The 20,854-nt window shown below is 37.7% G+C and overlaps 1 protein-coding gene across 2 annotated transcripts in view; it reads left to right on the top strand.

The window, feature by feature from the left end:
- rsrc1 (arginine/serine-rich coiled-coil 1) overlaps positions 1-20,854 on the top strand; it is a 468,003-nt gene that overhangs the window by 264,128 nt on the left and 183,021 nt on the right. For both annotated transcript variants that reach the window (XM_041176225.1, XM_041176232.1), the window contains one exon: positions 5,472-5,523. In XM_041176225.1, coding sequence (XP_041032159.1) covers positions 5,472-5,523 — 52 coding nt within the window. The remainder of the gene's footprint in view (positions 1-5,471; positions 5,524-20,854) is intronic.

The raw sequence follows: 20,854 nt of genomic DNA, 5'->3' as shown, positions 1-20,854 counted from the left end.
CTTCTGGCTGCACAAGTTTGGTTAAAAGGGGAAACCTGCAATTTGCTGTCACTGATACCCTGCTCCTCCACAGGGTGAGTCTTGCAGGTTTTGTGGATGCACCATACACTGAATCAGATTTGAAATGAACCTCAACTTTTTACACAGTTCTCACAGTAAAATCATTGAAAATTTAAACCTTGTTCAATGGGAGTTAACTGAGTTTTAACAGTGCCTTCAGCCATAGTTCCTGGTGAACAACCCCACTTACCCTGAAAAACTAGTTTTACATACATGGAGTGCCTTTGCCTCACAATTTCTAAAGAAATTTTAAAGTCTGACATTCGAGTTTTTTTTAGCTTAACCCCTTGTTTATGTCCCCATATTTAGGTTACTTAGGTTAATTATAATTTGTGCTTTTCCTCCTTGATTTGCTGTCTGTAGAAATTCTTCAACCTACTTAGCATGCTTGATTACATAACTGACCACTAGAAATTCCCTATAGATAGGGTCAGAAACAAATTCACTGCTAAATTCAATGCTCTATCTTTGCTGAGTCTTTGTGGGCAACTTTTCTTGTGGTCAGCAGTGTGTAGTCCCTGCACCTCAGAGCATAATCCAGGCCATTGAATTCAAATTTCCTTTATGGTATTTGAAGGTTTGGACATATTGCATGTTTACATCCAAAGTAGGTAATTGCTCAGCCATTTCAGATAAGAGTTGCTGTGGGTCTAGAGTTGCATATAGGCCAAACTGGGTAAGGATGGCAGATTATTAGTGAACCAAATGGGTTTTTACAACAATCAATGATAGTTTCATGGTCACCAATAGCTTTATATTCCTAATTTATTAATTGAATTTAAATTCCGCTAGTTGCTGTAGTGGGATTTGAACCCATGTCCCCCAGTGTATTAGCTTAGACCTCTGGGTTACTAGTCCAGTAACATTAGCATTATGCCACCATCTCTCTCTGGACAAAATCTACATGCAGCTAGAAATTAAATGTGAGTTGAGATTCAGCTGGAGTTTGTGTTTGAAAGCAGGACCTGCACCATGAACAGCATAATTCGATGATTGAAGTTTATTAATGAATTCTTCCATAAAAGTCCTCAACCACATTCAACTTCTAATTATTGTCCATAGCGAGCAAAATAAACATATACAACAAATGTGAATGTGTGCACCCTTTCTTAAATGTTTTCTTTTTATTTTTAGCTACCATCTTGAAGTAGCCACAGAGGAAACACTCAAGTAAATAAACAAGCAAGTGGCACAAGCAGAATCCTGTTTATAGGGTCTACTTCTTTCAAATGGCAGTGTGTTTGAACCTTGAGTTTGAAAAAAACAGTTATAATGCACATAACTTTTTTGTGACCCAGTTATACTGTTCTTGTTTCTTTAGGGACGGATAGGAGAGAGAATTCCATTCGCAGGTTCTGTCATTGTGTTGTTCAGAAGCAGAACTCCACTCGATGCTTGTGGGCAAAGGAATACAGTTTAACTATAATGCAAATTCATTAAGTCTTTTCTGTTTTATATTTTTCAAGGAAATTAATTCTTACCAGACATCTTTGTATAGGACATGCGGTAATTTATATATTTGATTTTTCTGATGTAATGGAAATATTTGGTGTATATTCTAAATTTACACCAAGATAAATGTTACATGATGTTAACATTACTTAGATCTGTATTGAGAGTTCCATCTAGGGCGACACGAGCACTGAATTGCAGCTCATGAAGATTTTTTTTCTTCTATAAGTACAACTTATATTTAATCAGTCATCAATTTGGCTTCTTGCTGAGCCAACTTTAAATGCCTGTGCTATACAATACAATTTACACTCATTGTCAAATCATGCTCGGCATCACTGAAACTGTTGCAACTGAACAAGCACACAAAGTGTACTTCAACATTTCAGTAAATTAACTTTTAAGTAATTAATCTATTTTTTTGCTGTTGCTTGATGGAGACTTTTTGAATATTTACTCCAAAAAAGCATTGCGGGTATACCTTGTTATTACATGTGTGATTTAATATGGCTGCCCTATCATTTTTGTTGTTAGTTTTTCTACTTATGAAGTTGACACTGATTTCTTTTTCAGCTACTTTGCTTTGACCAAATAAAATAGAGTTTGGCAGGATGTCACTAATGTTTTGTCGGCTAGTTTCCCTTTTGTTGGTTCCCAAACAGGAGTTAATAATAATTTTGCAAAACTGTAACTTATTTTTTACAGTTACACTGAAACAGTTGTCCTTGCTGAATGTCTGCGCAAGTTGGTGCCTTGATGCCTGGAATGCTATGAATTTAAGGTTAAGCCTTGCAGTAGCTTTTCTACAAGTAACAACAGGAAACAATGGAAACATTAATACACAGAGTTCAAAATTTTCAGCGTGTTTGATTGATTCAGTAAGGGGAAACTTTCAACTGAAGGAAGGGTTGGCAACAAATGACACAGAGTTAAGACAATTGGCAGAACCAAAGGGGAGATGCAAAGAACTTTTTTTGCAGCAAGTCGTGGTAAGCAGTTCTACACTGCCTGTAAAGATGGTGGATCCAGATTCAATAATAGCTGGATTTTGTAGTCAGCAGTGAAGGAATGTGCTTGCCGTTCACTGCGCTGGCAGCTGCCAATGATACTTCACGGGTTTTTGAGCAATGACGATATCGCGAGGTGTCTGAAGCAGTGTGACACCCTGTACAGGGGCTTGTAACCCGTATGAGCAGGAAAACAGCAGCAAGACTCTTCAAACAATCGGATTGATGATCCGTCACTGAGGCCCACAGTCCTGCATTTTCTTCCTGGGGGTAGAACCTTGATGTTAAGGACAAAACCAGATCCTATCCATGCTTCGAACGTGATTTTCAAGGGAACGGACACCGTTCCACTGTTAGAAACCTGAAATAAAAGCAGAAAATCCACAAGTTGATGTCCGGGATTCATGCTGCTCCATAAGCTGCACTCCAATGGCACCTTGCCATTTGATTCCTCATTCGAATGTGTTGAATGGCATGACATTCCTGTCCTGACTTCGTAGAATTGAGCTAAACTCACTGCAAAATTAGGGCTTGTCAATTCCAGGCTTAAGTACCCTTCTTAATGTCGTGACAAGTCTGAGTCACGACCAAACAACTTCTTGCCAATGAAAATTTACTTACAAGTGCAGAGTCCCTTTGGTTCAGATTTTTGTTGTTAGAGATTTTGAAAAAATATTTTGCGTTTTCTTTGTCTCTTCTCTCTGTTAATCAATCTTTCTATTGGTCTCTTTATTTTGCTTTTTGTATCTGATTTGACATTGAATTCACCATTGTAATATACACTTTCAGATTCAGAATCTGCACTGCGTGATACTTAATTCTTCAACCTTATTGTTTAAGGGGATACTTAGCTACGTATACTCTTCACACATGTCCCAGGTGCCTTGTAGAGGGTGCTGCATTATTTGGGTCTGTAAATTGCATCAACTTCCAGTGCAAAAGTTTATTGAAATTAAATGATGAGTAGCAAGGCTACTGGTTCATTGGCTACAGTTATTTCTGATTGATAGGTCTGTTTTGTAACTCCAGCTCTGTTCATTTGTTTTCACTTACTTTGCAGTAAGTTTTAAATGTAGTTTTAATTGAGTGTGTATTCTTCACATGCCAAATGTAAATTACTTATTTACATCGATGGATTATAGGAATGTTTTGACCAGAGCAAAAAAAGCTTTGAAGTTATGACTGTAAAATTTGTTCCATTTAATTTGTGTTTTCCAGCATATTCATGTGTATTTTAGCATTTCCCAAGTTAATTACAAAGATCAAGGCTAACATAAAAGCGTTACTCTTGAGAAATGATGAAGAGCTCTATTGTTTTTCTACTGATGTGAATTATATTTTGAAGCTGACACCAGTGCAATTAGTGATCCATTGTTACTTTGAAAGACTATTATTTTTACATATACTGCTACCGATTGGTGCATTTCAGGCATTTTTGCCAGAGTGGAGTCCATTCTGAGTTATTCAACGAGGTATTCATTCCCTCAATCAGCATCACATTGCTGTTTGTTGGAGCTTGTTTAGCACAAATTGGCTACCTACATTTCTACATTACAAAGGTGACTGTGCTTTGCAAGTACCTAATTAGCTGTAAAATGCTTTAGGATATTGTGTGGCCATGAAAGGCAAGAAATAAATATAATCTTAAAAGTACAATTATTGTAGCCAAGCCTAATCCCCATCTTGCTCTAAATTACCTGCTCTCAGCTGGGTAATGGCAGTCAGTTGTACTACGATGGGCTTTAGCAATCCAGGCTTGAGAAGGGATTGGCTAGGGAACCTATTCAGTCTGTTGAACCCACCTACATGTAAGCAATTGAGGACATGATCTGGCTTGACTGTGATGGTCCCCCTATTCAAATAGCCAGTTCATGCTCGCTGCTAGAACTCATACATGAAAAATGGCTATTTTGACAAGTTAGCATGGGATTTGAAAGTGTCCCTGCAAAGTCTCTAGGGGGTGAGGGAAAGGAAAAAAAAATTGTTGAAACAGAAACATAACAGTATGTTGTGTTCAAAAGCATCCCTATAAAGTACCTCACAGATGTTACAGAATACATTTTGATTTTTTTTGTCTCTCTATAATGTTTCTATGCTCCCAGTTTGTCTTAACAAAACCATTATACAAAGTGGTGTATATATTTGCATTACACAAAGTTGCAGAAAGTATAATTTTGATAATACTTGAAGCTGTAGTGTTAAATCTGAGGATTTGTGTGGGGGAGGAGGAGGTTGATGCCTTTGAAGGATTATGCAAATGTGAACATTTCTTTGCTGAATGGGATTGCAAGGAGCTCTGGTGGCACATGTGTATGAACTGACTATGCAAATCCTCAAATAATCTAATGATCCCAAACTACAAAGAATTAAAGCAAACTTTACATCTTTTTCATTTGTTGGAACTTTGTTATAATAGATGCAACACCCAAGCGTGCATGTGAAAATGAAGTGCCTTTTTTTTTGTAACAAATGTTACTATTGGTGGCAAGAGTACTTTTTGGATTTGTGGGATGGGTATTGTATAAAATGTTGGTCACAGTACAATTAATTATATTTTGGCAACTTAACATTTTATATTTCATTATGCCTCAATTTTTTTAGAACGGTACTGCTAAAAGAAGATACATTTTAAGTAATGCTATGCAGAAATTTTAAACTTCTAACTTAAAACCTTGTTTTAAATTGTGTGGTGTTTTAACTGGGATGTTTATTGTTGGCTGGTCAGTGTTTTTATGGGCACCTTGTATTCCACTCTGAATCAGAAACTGAGGGTGTTCCACCAGTCATTCAAACTGTTTTTCTGAATGCTGTGTCATTTTGATTACAAAAAGAATTGTATATTGTTGTGCACAGTTCTTTTATTGCTTGATGAATGAAAATCCCTTGGACTGTGTCATCATTAATACAGAGATCCATTATATTTGATGTAGGTTTATCTTTGTTGTTTTGCAGCCCCCTGCGGAACAGGCCAAAGCAAGATTACAGTTGGTCCTCCAGGCTGCTGGTAGGTGATGGTATTGAAGTATCATATTGTTTTCTATTCCCGAAGTATCGTGCACCATATGAAATTGAATTTCCTTATACACATATCGTGTGTGTAGATATTTTCAAAAGATAGTTTACATTTTCACTCAGTATGTTATTTTCTTAGTTGTAAAAATAAGCTTTGCCTCACCAAAAATAAATAAAGTAAATGTTTCTTCTCGTGAAAGCTATTAAGCCCAGATTGTTGGCTTGCTAAAAACAGATTCCGAAATTGGTTGTTGAATGTTTAGTGCAATTTCTTTTTTTGGCAGATGAGATTTGTTTGTATTTGCCTGCCAAGTTATTTCAATTTTTTGAAACTGAGATTCAAACTAAATTGACATAGACTTGTATAAGCTCTTAATTAGAAACATACATTTGTTTATAAAAGATAGATTAATGCTGATAAGTTTTACCAACATATTTCAAATTTCCTGATCAAGAAAATTGTTTTTACTATTTGTATATGTATATGAGCAAATGTTTTATTGCAGCTCGTATCGCAATTTGGTTAAACTTGTTTTTATCTTTTACTGATATCCTCTGATGGCGTGGCAACTTGAATTTGATTGATGAAGGTGGAAGGTGTGTATGTGTATAATGGGAGGTTGAAGAAAGAGTATAATAATTATGCAAAGTAGAAACTGTCTGTATTGCCTGAGAATGATGCACCTGGTTTCATCTAAAGGAGAGATATGTTGAATACCACCATGCAGACATGTTGTGCAGACTTAGTGACCTGGAATTTTCTGCAAATTTATGCCAAAAAATTATATAATCAAGGCTTAATGCCAGCTTCTGGTGCAAAAGATGAAGGAGGTTGGGTGCAAAAGATGTTCTCTAATTTTGTCCAAATTAATTGAATTTCTTATATCAATTTAGTGTAACCTCTGCCGAAGTCTTCTGGCACTTAGTAACATAGGCCAAGACCCATACAAAAGAACAGCCACATGAATTCCCTGAATTTACAGGAGTTCTGAACTGGCTGTAAATGTATGCCTAATGTTTTTGACAATTTTTTTCTCGCTGGGTCATGAAATGTACTCTCTCTATCTTTTATGCCACATGAATGATTTGAATCAGAAACAGAAATACTTCCACTTGTGTTTAATGTACATAAATAATGGTTTGTTGGCTTGAAAATTCAATTTTTATGCCTAAGAAGGGATATGGTGTCAGTTCAGCATTGACCTTGGGCTGAGATTCATTACAATGATTTCCACATTTCTCTCACTTTTTTTTCCATTTTGGCATATGTTAATTAGATTCTCAGAAAATTGTGACATAACTCGCCTCTGGATGACCACTGTAAATTTTTACGTAACTTTCCCATTACACTGGTTCAAGAACCTCCAGGCCATTGACATATATTGACTAATTTTAAAATAAATTGCTGGGTGTTGCAAGTAAAGTGAAGGCAAGTTATGTGTGTCACTGTTTGTTAACCTGTATCTTCCTCAATAAATTATTTGCATGAATATTTTAAAATTACTTTTAAATTTTCTTGGAACTTATGTGGGATTAGTGGCCACTATTTATGCTGTATTTATGTATCTGTAAATTTGCCACATTGACAACTTAAGATTTTACTGTATTCACTAATATTTTTAAGGCAGAAGTAGATTGATTCCCTTGCCTAACAAGAATCTAAGGTTATCGGGATTAGGTGGGAATGTGGAAATCAAAACACAAGATCAGCTGTGATCTTATTGAATGGCGGCGCAGGCTTGAGGGGCCAAATGGTCTACTCCTGTTCCTATTTCTTATATTCTTATGTTTGTTACTGAATTTAGACTTAATCAGACAGTTAATTCTTAACTTGAATGCACCATTGCAAAACATGCAGATTAGTTTTTATTTGTTCCTGAATTGTAGGTGTCGCTGGCAAGTCCAATATTTTTGACCATCCCTAATTGGCCTCAAGAAAGATGGTGATCTTGAACCATTATAGTGGATGTGGTGATGATACTTCCACAACACTGTTAGACAGGGAGTTTCAGAACTTTTGACCCAGTAGCATTGAAGGAATGACTGTCTATTTCCAAGTGAAGATGGTGTGTTACTTGGAGGGGAAGTTTCAGATTGGCCGTATTCTCGTACGCCTGCTGCCCTTGCCCTTTCAGATGGGTTTGGAAGGTGCTTTGCTGTAGTGCATGGGGTATACACTGCACCCACAGTGTACTGGTGGTGGATGGTGTGCCAGTCAAGCAGGCTGCTTTGTCTTCAATGGTGTTGAACTTCTTGAGTATTGTTGGGCCTGTACTCATCCAGGAAAGTACAGAGTATTCAGTCACATTCCTGAATTCTATTGAAACATTACCATATATAGTGCTCTTTCTGCATTTGGGATCAACAGCCTTTCAATGACTTGCTAACCATGGTCTTTGACTATTTGATGCATTTCCTGTGGGGCAAGACCATGGCTGTTCCAGGGAAATGAAAAGCCTGACTGACCTCAAGCTCCTTATTACCCATGGATTTCTTTCAAGTGACAAAAGAGAAACCTTCCACTTTGAGAGGGAATTCTCACGCTTCCTGTAATAGAATGTTCAGTGAGGCTGATTCATGCAGTGCCCAGAAGAACCCATGCATTACCCATGATCATTACTTATATCCTCAATTTGTGAAAGGTGTGCAAATTGGAAGTATTCTGAACAGTGAGGAGGATAGTGTAGAAGTTCAAAAGAGCATTAGCAGGCTGGTGGAAAGGACAGACGATTGGCACATGACATTTACTGCAGAGAGCGGTTAATAAAGCATATGACATCCTGGGCTTTACCAATCGGATCATAGAGTACAAAAGCAAGGAAGCTATGTTGAACTTGTGTAAAACATTGAATTGACCTCAACCAGGGTATTGGGTCCAGTTCTGGGCACCACACTTTAGGAAGGATGTGAAGGCATCGGAGTGGGTACAGAAAATTTCACGAGAATGGTTCCAGGGATGAGAAGCTTCAGTAATGTAGAAAAACTGGAAAAGTTGGGACTGTTTTTCTTGGAGAAGAGAAGATTGAGAGCAGATTTGATAGAGGTATTCAAAATCATGAGGGGTCTGGATAGTGTAGATAGGGAGAAACTGTTCCAATTGGTAGAGTGATCGAGAACCAGAGGGCATAGATTTAAGATATTTGGCAGAAGAAACAATAGCAACATGAGGATAAACTTTTCCATGCAGCAAGTCGTTAGGATCTGAAATACACTGCCTGAGGCTATGGTGGAGGCAGGGACAATTGAGGTTTTGAAAAGGGAATTGAATCATAATCAGAAAAGGAAAAATTTGTAGGTGTAGGGGGAAGAGACAGGGGAGTAGCACTAGGTGAATTGCTCCTTCAGAGGTCCAGCACAGACGTGACAGGCCCAATGACCTCCTTCTGTGCTGCAGACGTTCTATGATTCTATGTTTGTATATCTGTTAATATTGAGCACTTGTGTTTTGGTAGCTCTCCAGTCTTTGTTTCAAGCCAAAACTTTCAAGGTCCTGATGCTTGACAACAATATTGAACAATGCTCTTAATGCCAAAATCCTTTTCAAGGTGTCTCTCAAGGACATTGAGGATCAGGTTCCCTGACTTTGAACTAATTGCAGCAATGTTACCACTTAAAGAGATCTTGTTATTACCGGTCAACCCAGTCTTCTGCTGAGAGCCCACCCCATCTAGAAAGATTTTCGGAGATGTAGCCAGTCCACCCTGCGAAAGCCAAGGTTTCAGGCTTTGGGTGTTTTGTTGCTCGCAGTCTGGCATTTTCCCTTACAGCTGACCTGATCCTTATCTGCTGGCTTGTTTTCCTCTGGTTCGAGTGCATCGTTTTTAGCAAAAGGCTGACGAATGATACCAGAAAGCTAAGTGGTGAAGGATAAAACTGGAGTAATCTTTATATGTTTTTATAAGCATTTATTTACAGACATATATTTTGTAAACATGCACCACATGCAGAGAAGTTTGAGGTGATTCATTTTGGTAGGGAGAACATGGAGATACAATATAAAATAATGGGTACAACTCTAAAGGGTGTACAGGGCAGAGGGACCTTGGGTATATATGCATAAGTCATTAAAGGTGGCAAGACAGGTGGAGAGAACAGTTAATAATGCATATGGTACCTCAGCTTTATTAATAGGAGCATAGAGTACCAAAGTAGGGAGGTTATACTGAACTTGTATAGGACACTAGTTAGACCTCAGCTGGAGTATTGTGTACCAGTTCTGGACACTGCACTTTAGGAAGGATGTGAACGCATTGGAGAGAGTGCAGAAGAGGTTTAAAAAAATGGTTCCAGAGATCAGAAACTTCAGTTATGAAGATAGATTAGAGAAGTTGGGACTGTTCTCCTTGGAGACATAAGTTCAAAGTGAGGTTTAAGGAGGATGTGAGGAAAAACTTTGTTACCCAGAGGGTGGTGATGGTCTGGAATGTGCTGCCTGGGAGGGTGGTGAAGTCGGGTTGCCTCACATCCTTTAAAAAGTACCTGGATGAGCATTTGGCACGTCATAACATTCAAGGCTATGGACCAAGTGCTGGTAACTGGGATTAGGTAGGTCAAGTGTTTCTCTTGTGTCGGTGCAGACTCAGTGGGCCGAAGGGCCTCTTCTGCACTGTGTGATTCTGTGAGAAGACTAAGAAGAGATTTGACAGAAGTGTTCAAAGTTATGAGGGGGCTGGACACCAAGTTGATAGGGAGAAACTGTTCCCACTCAAAAGGATCAAGAATGAGAGTGCACAGATTTAAAGTGATTTGCAAAAGAAGCAAATGCGATGTGGGAAAAAACTTTTTCATGTAGCATGTGGTTTGGATCTGGAATGCACTGCCTGGAAGTGTGGTGGAGGCAGGTTCAATGGAGGCATTCAAGAAGGCATTAGATGATTATTTAAATAGAACAATGTGCAGGCTTATGAGTAGAAGGCAGGAGAATGGAACTGAGTTATAATGCTCATTTGGAGAGCCGGTGCAGACATGATGGGCTGAATGGCCTCCTTCTTCACCCGAACAGTTCTATTATTCTGTGACCACTTAACCCAATTCAATCTGACCCAAACTCACCCCAAACCCAAAGTTTCAGTCTGTTCCTATTTATAGGAGCACAAGTGAATCCTCAGTTAACAGCTTTGACCATTTACTCCCAGAATAATGTTAGTTTGTCAGGATCAAGACGTTTACAAACTACAGTAAAATCTCTGTTATCTGGCATGCTCGGGGAATGGAAAAATGTTAACAAAATATGCCAGTTAACTGAGATATAAGGTGAGTTCTGCCTTTTCATCCAACGAAAAAGCCCCAGGCTGATCATGCAGTTGTTGAGGTTTTGAGAGATGTGAGAGCGTGCAAATCGAGTGAGCGGCATCAAGGGGAGGTGGTGCTGCAGAGCAACGAGAGGCTGAGACCAAAGCGAGGACAAGTGGCTGATAACTATGACCACTGAGCTTTATGTGTCCAATCATAAAACAGACCTGACCCCGGAATTCTGATTAATAGAAAATTCCAATTGGCAGAGTGCTGAATAACAGAAATTTTACTGTAACAGTTTTATTTACCTTGCTATCACTCCTCTTATACACAGTTTAACACGGATCCCATGTCCCTTTTGAGGCAGGTCTTTGAACAAAGCAAGAGTTGGACATTGACTGCAATCACTGCTACCACAGCCACAGTTCCTCATTTTTAAAAATATAGTTAGTTTAGATAAAATACTGACCAATTAGTAAGGAAACATTATCTTCTCAGTACTGTCTAAACTCCCCGATAATCCCCGATGTTGGAGTTGGAGTTGGAGACTCTCCCATGTTTGATAAGCATTTCCCACTTTTTAGGCAGCTGGACATATGGGAATAACTTCAGCATTAGCAACAGGCCCAGAGCATCTGCATATAGCAACATCAGCATTGGCATTGGTGTGTACTATTCTGTCAACCACCTTTGTAAAGCAGCGGTAATTTATTGTGTAATCATTTGCTGATTTGTTGACGTTGGAAATCAGGAATTGGATGGTATTGACATGGCTGCAAAGGTGAAAGGGGATCAGTGTGCATACCATAAGATATGGCAGCTGGATACAAAGTGGTAGGACTTAGGTTGTACTGATTCTCTGAGTACTGATGTCTTCCAGTCTTTTTTGGACCTGCTGAGACCTCATCCTGGGCTCGGCGTGTTGCTCCTCACTCTTTTTCTTGTTCCCTTGTTATGGTATCTGACCCACTGTGTTCAGGCTGCCATTACTGGCCGGAAAAAGATCTTTGCTTACACGTGCATAATGGCCGCTTGAGTGGCATACTATTGGTAAACTGGCACCTATGGAACTGTAGCCGACAAGGAGTTAATCCCTTCAAGAGGAAGAAAATAATGTGAAAGAAGTGAAGCATGCATATCTCCTTTATAAAATGCAACTAATTTTCTGTCACTTTGATAGTGATTTGTGGTGAATTTGGCACTTTGGCATTATCTTAGAAAACTAAATTGATTTTTTGCAAATTACTGTACATGATCAATATCACCTAATTATTAACTACAAAAGCAATTGATATAAGTAAAATGAAAACATTTCAATTGAAACTTGGTACCTGATTGCATTCAAAATTTTTGTTCACCATTTTGGTTGAACTTTCAATGCAGGTATGCTTTCATCTCCGTTCCCCCGCCGCCCTAAAGAAAACTACAGTAAAGCAATAGCAACATCATGGTTCAGGGTTCAAATTGTATATATAACTTGGAGTATCTTTAATATATTTTTGAAATGTATAATTATAAAGTAGATGTGACGGTTGTGAGCTGAATGGTACAATTTGTTTAATTTGCACAGAGCTGTCAGCACTTATTTCTTAATCTTACTCTCCAAAATATGATAAAGCTACTATGGGTTATATATCATTCCAGTCTTGAATCTGTGTGATTCAAATGAAATATATAGTGCATGGCATCTTATTTTTAGAGTGAAAAATTGAAGGAGAGTATAGATCTCACACACTCTTGATGGGAAACAGGAACCTGTTTCTGTTGAAAAAGATTATTTTTTATTTGAATTCCACTTTTGTGATCTTACTTTAAAGATTCTGGTTTACATTTGCAGCAGTGCACAGCATATTGATATGTAATTATTTAATTTTACTCTGAAGTTAAAATAGCAATATTTCTTTCAGCATTTGACAAATACAGTCACTAATACTTAAGCAATAATTCAAATATATTTAGAGCTATAATTTTCCTCATGATTGCTCATAGCTGTTTTACTTAAAACCATTCAAAATTCAATAGACATCAATGTGTACTGGTTGTTTAAGTTCCAATTTATGAAGCAATTCAAATTTTGATCCAAATTGCATTGATAGCACAGTCGATAAAGATAGCTAGTTTTTATTTTATTAAAAATGCTCTGACTTATAAAGACACTGAAGTAAGTGCATGATGTGTTGGATGTTTTGATTTCTGTTGTTAAATAAATCTGGACAGCACAGTAAATGGTAGTTAATGAGAACCCTGTTATTAGGTCCATTACTTGAAGCAAACATTGGGAATGTTTGTTTTCAGGACACATTTGCTCAGACACATTAAATCTAATTAGCAGTTGATACTGGGAAATACTGGTGAGTTGCAAGTACAATTTGGGTCATGGTGGCTCTTTTAAAGGCATAATTTAATGGAACCTAATCCAAAGAATAAAATAGTGTGCTAATTGAATGCGGTTAACCTGTTATTTGTAACATATATCACAACAGGACAAAATATAGATTGTATGATTGCTTACATTTTTGCATGACCACCTAGTATTATGCTGGTATTCAGTAGATGTAGCCCAAAGAAACCCATTTCTCAGATGAGTTTCTAATAAAATCATGGACCATAACAGAGCATGTTATTGCCATACAGAAGCAATAGATGTATTTTTAGCTGGAATCAACTGCAGCTACTAGTTTCAAATCAGTATCCGTGAAGTGAGATGTGCAGCTTTAATGTGTGCATAACTTGCTGTCTGGCTAATTTTTAATGTCACCAGAGCACAGAGAGAATTTCTACTTCTTCTTCGCATTGAGAAAAGCGTTCACAAAGTGCCTGGCAATGCTGAATTGGCACTCAAAATGCTGGACCTGCACTGCACCTGATCAGAATCAAAGTAGGACCGAAGTAGCCTCCTAGATTTAGTATGCATAGGAATCAGATTGTTACTTGACACCTTTGTTTCAGCTACGTTTGCATCAGTGTCTCTCTGAAACAGCTTTCTATTGATGAAAAAATGGCAGTTTAATGGCGTCCTTAATGAATAGAGACAACTGGGAGAAGCTTCCTTGTCATGACAGGCTTCTTTTTTCCTTGTAGAGCATGAGATCACTCTCTCCCATTTTTTAATTTTCCACTGGATGAAAAAATGGCAAGCATTATATGTTTTTATGATTAATGTTCACTTATTGGGAAGAGGAATCTCATGTTTACAACAGTCATTTGAAACATGAGATGCAAACCAATAGCACAATGTAGTTTCTGCCCTTGGAATATATTTACTCAAACTTAAGACAAGAATTTACATTTATGTAATACCTTTCACAACCTCTAATCAACTGAAGTGCTTCACAACCAATAAATAATTTTGAAATGTTATCACTTTTCTGCAAATTGCACATAGCAAGTTTCCACAAATAACAAATGAGATAATTAGCCAGTTAATCTGTTTTTGATAGAGGTGGTTCAGTAAATACTGCTGTTGGTCAGGATACCTGGGGAATACTCTGCCCTTCCTCGACTAGTGTTGTGGGATCCTTCAGGTCCACCCATAATTTGTTTGTTGTTGGGATGTGGGCCATTGTTTATTCACAATTCCTAGTTCCCCCTGAGATCATTAAGATTCAATCACCAAGTATGTGACTGGAGTCACATGTAGACCTGATAGGTTGGGTTTTTGTTGTGACAGCTTTCATTTTTTTTCTCTAGTGCTAGTCTACAAATTACAAGATTTATTAAATTCAGTTTCTTAATTTGCCAAGGGGAAGTTGAATTTACAACTTTTGTGCTGCTGATTCATTATTATAAACACAAGATTCCTCTGAGAAACAGCTCTCCTGGAGATCCAGCACTCCCTCAGAACTGTACTGAAGTGTCAGTTTTAGCATAGATGTACTCAGAACCTGGTTGTGGAGAGGACAGTGGTGAGTGGCTAGAGTACACAAAGTTTTGACCAGCCGAGAATGCTATCACTGAGTCAAATTGACACTTAACCTGCGAGGTTAATATAGTTTCACATTGTGCAGGCATGTGAAACCAAATGTTGAAAATAAAAAACAAAAGCAAAGAATTGTTGAAAGAACACACAAGGTCAGGAATCAACTAACATGAGAAAAGATAGGTCAACCTTTAAGCTATCTTCCCTCTTTTCAGATACCAATGGATCTGTGATGTATTTTAAATTATTTTACTTTTATTGTTGATCAAGTTTGATTTGTTGACTTAATGTTGGGCTATCTGCATGCACTCATAACTCTTGGAGCTCAACAGAAAAATAAGACAGTTTCGTGGCTAGTGTTTCTAAGTTAGGAGCAAATTTCTCTACTGTCAGCATTTTACTTTGGATCCAGACTTAATGTGATGTTAAGTATGAGACATATATGTATAGTAGCTAGTTGGAACCAAGTTACTGTAAAAGCTGGGGTTCATCATATGGTGGCATTCGATGTATTATGGTGTTCAGTATTTGTGTCCCGTTATTAATTGATTTAAACAACATGAATAGGATAACATCATGATCTTTCCAGAACAAGTTGAAATCAGCAACTCCATGAAGTGTTAAATGACCTCTGACCTGAATCAATGATACTTCCAAGCTTACCACAGTGTTCCCTTGACAGTAGCCAAAGTAACTGCAACAAACCAATTAAAGAAGAAAAAGTAGGAATGCAAGCCATAAATACCGAACCAAAATATTACAGAAAAAAGGGTGAAATAATGGAATGAGCAGTAGCCAAACTACACTGACATCTTGCATTTGCAGCAATACACAGTACTTGAAATCATGCAAGAAGAAAACTTGCAGTAATTTTCTACCACTCAAATTCAATCAAATAAGAATTCTTGTCTAAAATGATAGGAAAAGATACCGCAGGGAATAAAAATGTTGCCTTGTGAAAGAATTGATCACAATATGAAAACATTCTCATTCCATGGACACCAGAATCTGACTGAATAAGACTCGGGAAACAAAGTCTGTCCACACATGATATTACCTTGAATTTTCACTTCCAAGTGTTCTAAATCACACTTTTAAAAAGCCCATAAATATTTTAAAAATGTATGCTTCATGGGTTGCGGATATCACAGGCAAGGCCAGAATTTGTTGCCCATCCCTAATTTCCCTTGAACTGGGTGGCTGGCAAGGCCATTTCATAGGTCAGTTAGAGTCAATCACATTGCTGTGGGTTGGGGTCATGTAGGCCAGACCAGTTGAGGACAGCATTAGTGAATCACATTTTTTTTCAGTGACAACTGATGATAGTTTCATGGTAACCATTATGGAGACTTTTTTTTCAATTCCAGAATTATGAATCCAATTTAAATTCCACCAGCTGCACTGGTGGGATTTGAATCTACTTCCCTGTGGCATTAGCCCGGGCCTCTGGATGACTAGTCCAGTGACATTATACTATGCCACCGAGTTTCCCCCGTAGAATGCCATAAAATGTTTCATTACCTCATGTTGTTTCAGTATGATATCTGAAAAATGTATAACTTCTAATTGTTGTGCAGAATTTCCATATCTAATTTAGAAATGGCATGTTTGCTTTATTTAACCGTGTGCATTACAGGCAAATATGCTACAAAATAATTTGAAAATGTTGCATCATCAGAGAACTGAAGGTGGTTTTACCTAGGATCATACTGATTTGTTGCAAATAATAAGAATGCACCAATGATTTGAAAAATCTTTTCAGCTATAAATGAATTATATTTGATCAAGACAATGCTACAGAGTTTTCTAGTTTGTGTAGGAAAATAATTACTCTTGCCAGCTCAAGCTTGTTTCCCTACAATCTGATTATACAACCGATCTTAAAATCATATCATTCTTCCAAACTTGCCAATCATCCTTCTTTTGAAGGAAAAAGGATTCAGAAAGTTGCAGTATTTACCATACTCATGCTCAGTAATGTAATAAATTATATGTATATTGCAAATATTTTTCTACATTAGAATTGCAATGTGTTTTCCTGATTTGCGTATGAAACGATAGGATTTGAAACAAAGACCTGCAAAATTCTTAACCCTTTGCTGAAAATCATTTTCCCACACCTATGTTACAAATGAAAATTATTTATTAAAACTAAAACAATAGTGTAAAGGTTGCTTAATTGTAGATGTGAGCTATTTTTTCTGCCTTTTATTTACCTTTATGCCCCTGTTTTTGTGCATAGCAAAATGCAAAGAAAAATGTAACTGAAAGTCTGTCTTTTCTTAAGCAGATGTTAAGCACGCAGAAATTGAATGTTAATGTTACAAAACTGATGCCATAAGCTTGTACAAAGCTGAGTTGCACATGGCTACTTGGTCTTGGATCCTGTTTTGTGTCCCTGGAGAGGTTTAAAGCAGGGCCCTTTTCTAATGTCATACTATATGGACTCTCTCAAGTCAGTATGAAGCAGATCATCCCTAGGCTAAAGCTCTTCAGCTTTTGTTATTAGACTCTGTAGACCTGTAATTAGGCCTCCTGGCAAGCCTTGCAGGGCAGTTAATGGTCATATGGGGTTTGTGACAGGCAGACTTTCTTTGTATAAATCCAGTGTAAAGATGTATTTATGGGTCACTTCCTGCCAGGTCCATGCTTTGTCCTTATGCCCCAATGGCTGACAGAGAGCAGGTTCCCTTGACCATGGACAGTTCACTTTGCTGCTCAATATCTTCTCAGTTAATCCCTAGTGTAAACAGAGGATTTAGTGAAGCTTCTGTCACTTAGAGCTGCCAAACTATGAGGGTGTTTGGTGATTTATTTCCTCAAAGCCTTAAGTAAACTTTTCAGAATAAGTAAATGTATTTTTGAGCATTTATAAATAAGCTGTTATTTAACTTAATTTTAATATCATTTTTGAAATGCAGTTTAAAATAGATTTCTGCAATTAAATCTGGCTTTCAGTTTAGTATTTCACTGTCACACAAAACACAGATCTTCAAGTTTAATTGTATGTTGAAATAAAGAAAGCTCCCTCAGTGAGTGGCATATGTACATTTATTTTATAGATCATTTTGTTTGTGGTTAATTCATTTGAGAAATGGAAAGTCGTTGGATTTTCCCTAATGCCTACACAGTAAATAAGAGCATTAAGCGATCTGAACTCTGCAGGAGCCTGAACTTCGAAATGGCCCATGACAGATGTGGCAGAGGAGACCACATACATAGACTGTATCATTTTACTCTGGTGGAACTAATTGGATCACTCTTCACTTTCAGAGGCCTAGGCTTATTATAAGAACTGTTTTAAAAATAAAAGAGGATCCCATTCAGCCAATCTGTATGTGGGAAGATATGGAGAACAAAAAAATTACTGACAGGTGGCTACATATGTGAAACGTGTGAAAATCTGCCTTTTGGCAATATTCTAATTTCAGTATTAATTGTGTTACGGAAGAGTTCTCACTAGCCTGTTTATAGTTTTCATTATATTTGTCACATATTTGTTAACACATTTGTGCACAGTAGCGTACCTAAGTCAAACAATTTTATGTGGCAAAATTTATATTCTGGTTTATTCTATCAGAAATGACCAAACTCTTTTGATTTCTGTAATTTATATTTTTTACTATATATTTGGGAAGAGGAAGCTGCAAGGACCCTCCAAAAATGACATCATTCTTTTGCAATGCTATCCTTAAGAAAATGAAGGTCAACGTTTTCATTCAGCTCCAATGATCTTGTTGTGGTGCATCATATTTCAGCATATTGTTAACTTGAATTTCAATTTGGACTGAATAATTAAAAATGCAATGCCTGTTTATTTTAATAGATTGGTGTGCCACACATGCCGTGTTGTGTATTGGGACAGGGTTAGCCCATAAAATGCATCATGCTTACCATATTACACGGAACATGTTTTTTGATATGAGTAATATACCACACAAAATTGGTGACCTAAAGTACTTGGTCTGTAATGATTGAGTGGGATGGCTGATAGCAGAACTTTATACTCCTACTGAAAATAATAAAAGTGCAAGAACACACATGGCCTAGATTTGAGGGATTTTGTTACTCTCTCATGTTCCAATTATTCATTCATCAGAATAGTTAATAATTTTTAACTTAATTTATTTTCCTTTGCAATAAGCTAAATAATTCACTTGTAAACCCAGTTATGCAGAGTCTTATGCTTAGATGGAACCAAAATACATCAGATACAAGAAATCTAAAATAAAAGCGGCGAATGTTGGAACGTCAGGCAGCATCTGTGAAGAGAGAGAAACAGTTAATGTTTCAGGTTGATGATCCTCCATCAAAAGAGCACTGATTTGAAATACTAACTCTGTTTCTCTCTCCATAGATGCTGCCTGACCGGCAGAGTGTTTCCATCATTTTCTTATTTTAAGAAAAAGTTGCTTCATTTTTCAAAAGTCTAAGCAGCAAATAACTATATTTTTCTATTAATTTACAGTTGTTTTAGCCGGTCCAAAATAGTTTGAAAAATGAAGTGCCCCCTTCTCTATAAACTAATCTTAACTGTCTCTTTGCACTTTAATCCTGGTAGGAAGATAATGGGGCTTCATACATTCAGCAGGCTATGTAGTTGACAATAGTCTCAATTATTCTCCCCTTTTTCCTCCTACTTTGAGACAGATACAGGGCAGCTGAAAGAGAAAAATGAAAGCAAAATACTGCAAATGTTGGAGATCTGAAATAAAACAAAGTGCAGGTCTTTCAGCATCTGTGGAGAGAGAAACAGTATTAATGTTTCAAGTCCAATATTTGACTTCTTCAGAACTGAAGCCTTCCAAATCCCAAAATCTTGAATCCCAAATCAGATACAAGCCTTGACTCAGCTATAGAACTCTTCCCTTGAGTTGGAAAGTCCTGAGTTTGTTTCCCACCTCAGAGATTTGAGCATATAATCCAATGCAGTCAAGAGGGAGTTGCACAGTTGAAGATGCCATCTTTTATGTGAGGCATTCTGTTCTCTTGGGTTGTAAAAGATATGATCGCATGACTTGAGGGAGAGCAGGGTATTTCTCCCAGAGTACTCGACAATATTTATCTCTCCATGCCATTGCTAAAACAAGTCTCTGTTGCTGAGATTTGGCTCTGTAAACATTCTCTGCTGTGCTCCTCACATTACAACAACAACAATACTTAGAAAATACTCATAAACAATGAAACATTTTAGGATGTCAGGTGTTTCAACTTGCTAATGGATTTCTGGGCTCTCAGCTGAACCTCTAAGATAAAAAGGTTTCGCGTGCTTGTGGTTTCTGCTATTGAAACTTTAAAGGGTCTGGGTGATTGACACTTTTATTGGGTTGCAGTATGAATGAATGACTGACTGTTTTTGGGAAGGTATTTTTTAATATATCCTACTAACTGTAGGGTTAATTTCTTATGTACAGTGTAAAGTGGGTGAATGGACATGGAAGTGCCATAGCTTGGCATGGGGGCATGAGGGGCCATAGTTGTTTGGGAGGCATACCTTGGCATAGGGGGCATGAGGGGGAATAGGGGTTCTTTGGGGGGCATGAAGGGCCATAGGGATTGTTTGGGGAGGCATGAGGAAGACCTTTTGAACTTAACTCATGCAGACTATGGTTCATGGCATTTCTGAGATCCTGTGAACCATTACTGTTTGAAATGCTGGCCCAGCTCCATGAAAATTGGGGAGGACTGGGACATGCCTATCCCTGCAATGGAACTGGCCATGTTGAGAGTGCAGGGTGAGTGCTTTTCACCCAAACCAACTGGCACCATACAGGGCATCTGGCACCGACCTGAAGGTATTCATACTTCTGTATTTATGGGCCAAGGTACTTTTATCTCAACCTCATCAATCAGCATTGCTCAATAAAAAGCTGCACTTCCTTCATTGAGGAAAATTAGAAGTTGTGCCACCTGTTTGCTCAGACTTCTACCAGAGGCATCATAGTACCAATATCAAAGTCACAACAGCCATCACCCTCTTTGTCACTGACTCCTTTTGGGCTGAGGAGATAAATGTAACATCAGCCAATCAATTGTTCATCAGTGCATCAGGCAAGTCACAGAAGAATTGTTTGCCAAGGCTGATTATTTAATAACCTTTCCAATGGATATGCAGCATCAGCCTGAGAGGGCTGTTAACTTTTAAGGAGGAGCAGGATTTTCCCAGGAT

The sequence above is a fragment of the Carcharodon carcharias genome, chromosome 2, assembly GCF_017639515.1.
Source record: "Carcharodon carcharias isolate sCarCar2 chromosome 2, sCarCar2.pri, whole genome shotgun sequence".
Taxonomy (NCBI): Eukaryota; Metazoa; Chordata; class Chondrichthyes; order Lamniformes; family Lamnidae; genus Carcharodon; species Carcharodon carcharias.
The sequence above is the reverse complement of the archived record's forward strand: the minus strand, read 5'-3'. Positions and strand labels throughout refer to the sequence as shown.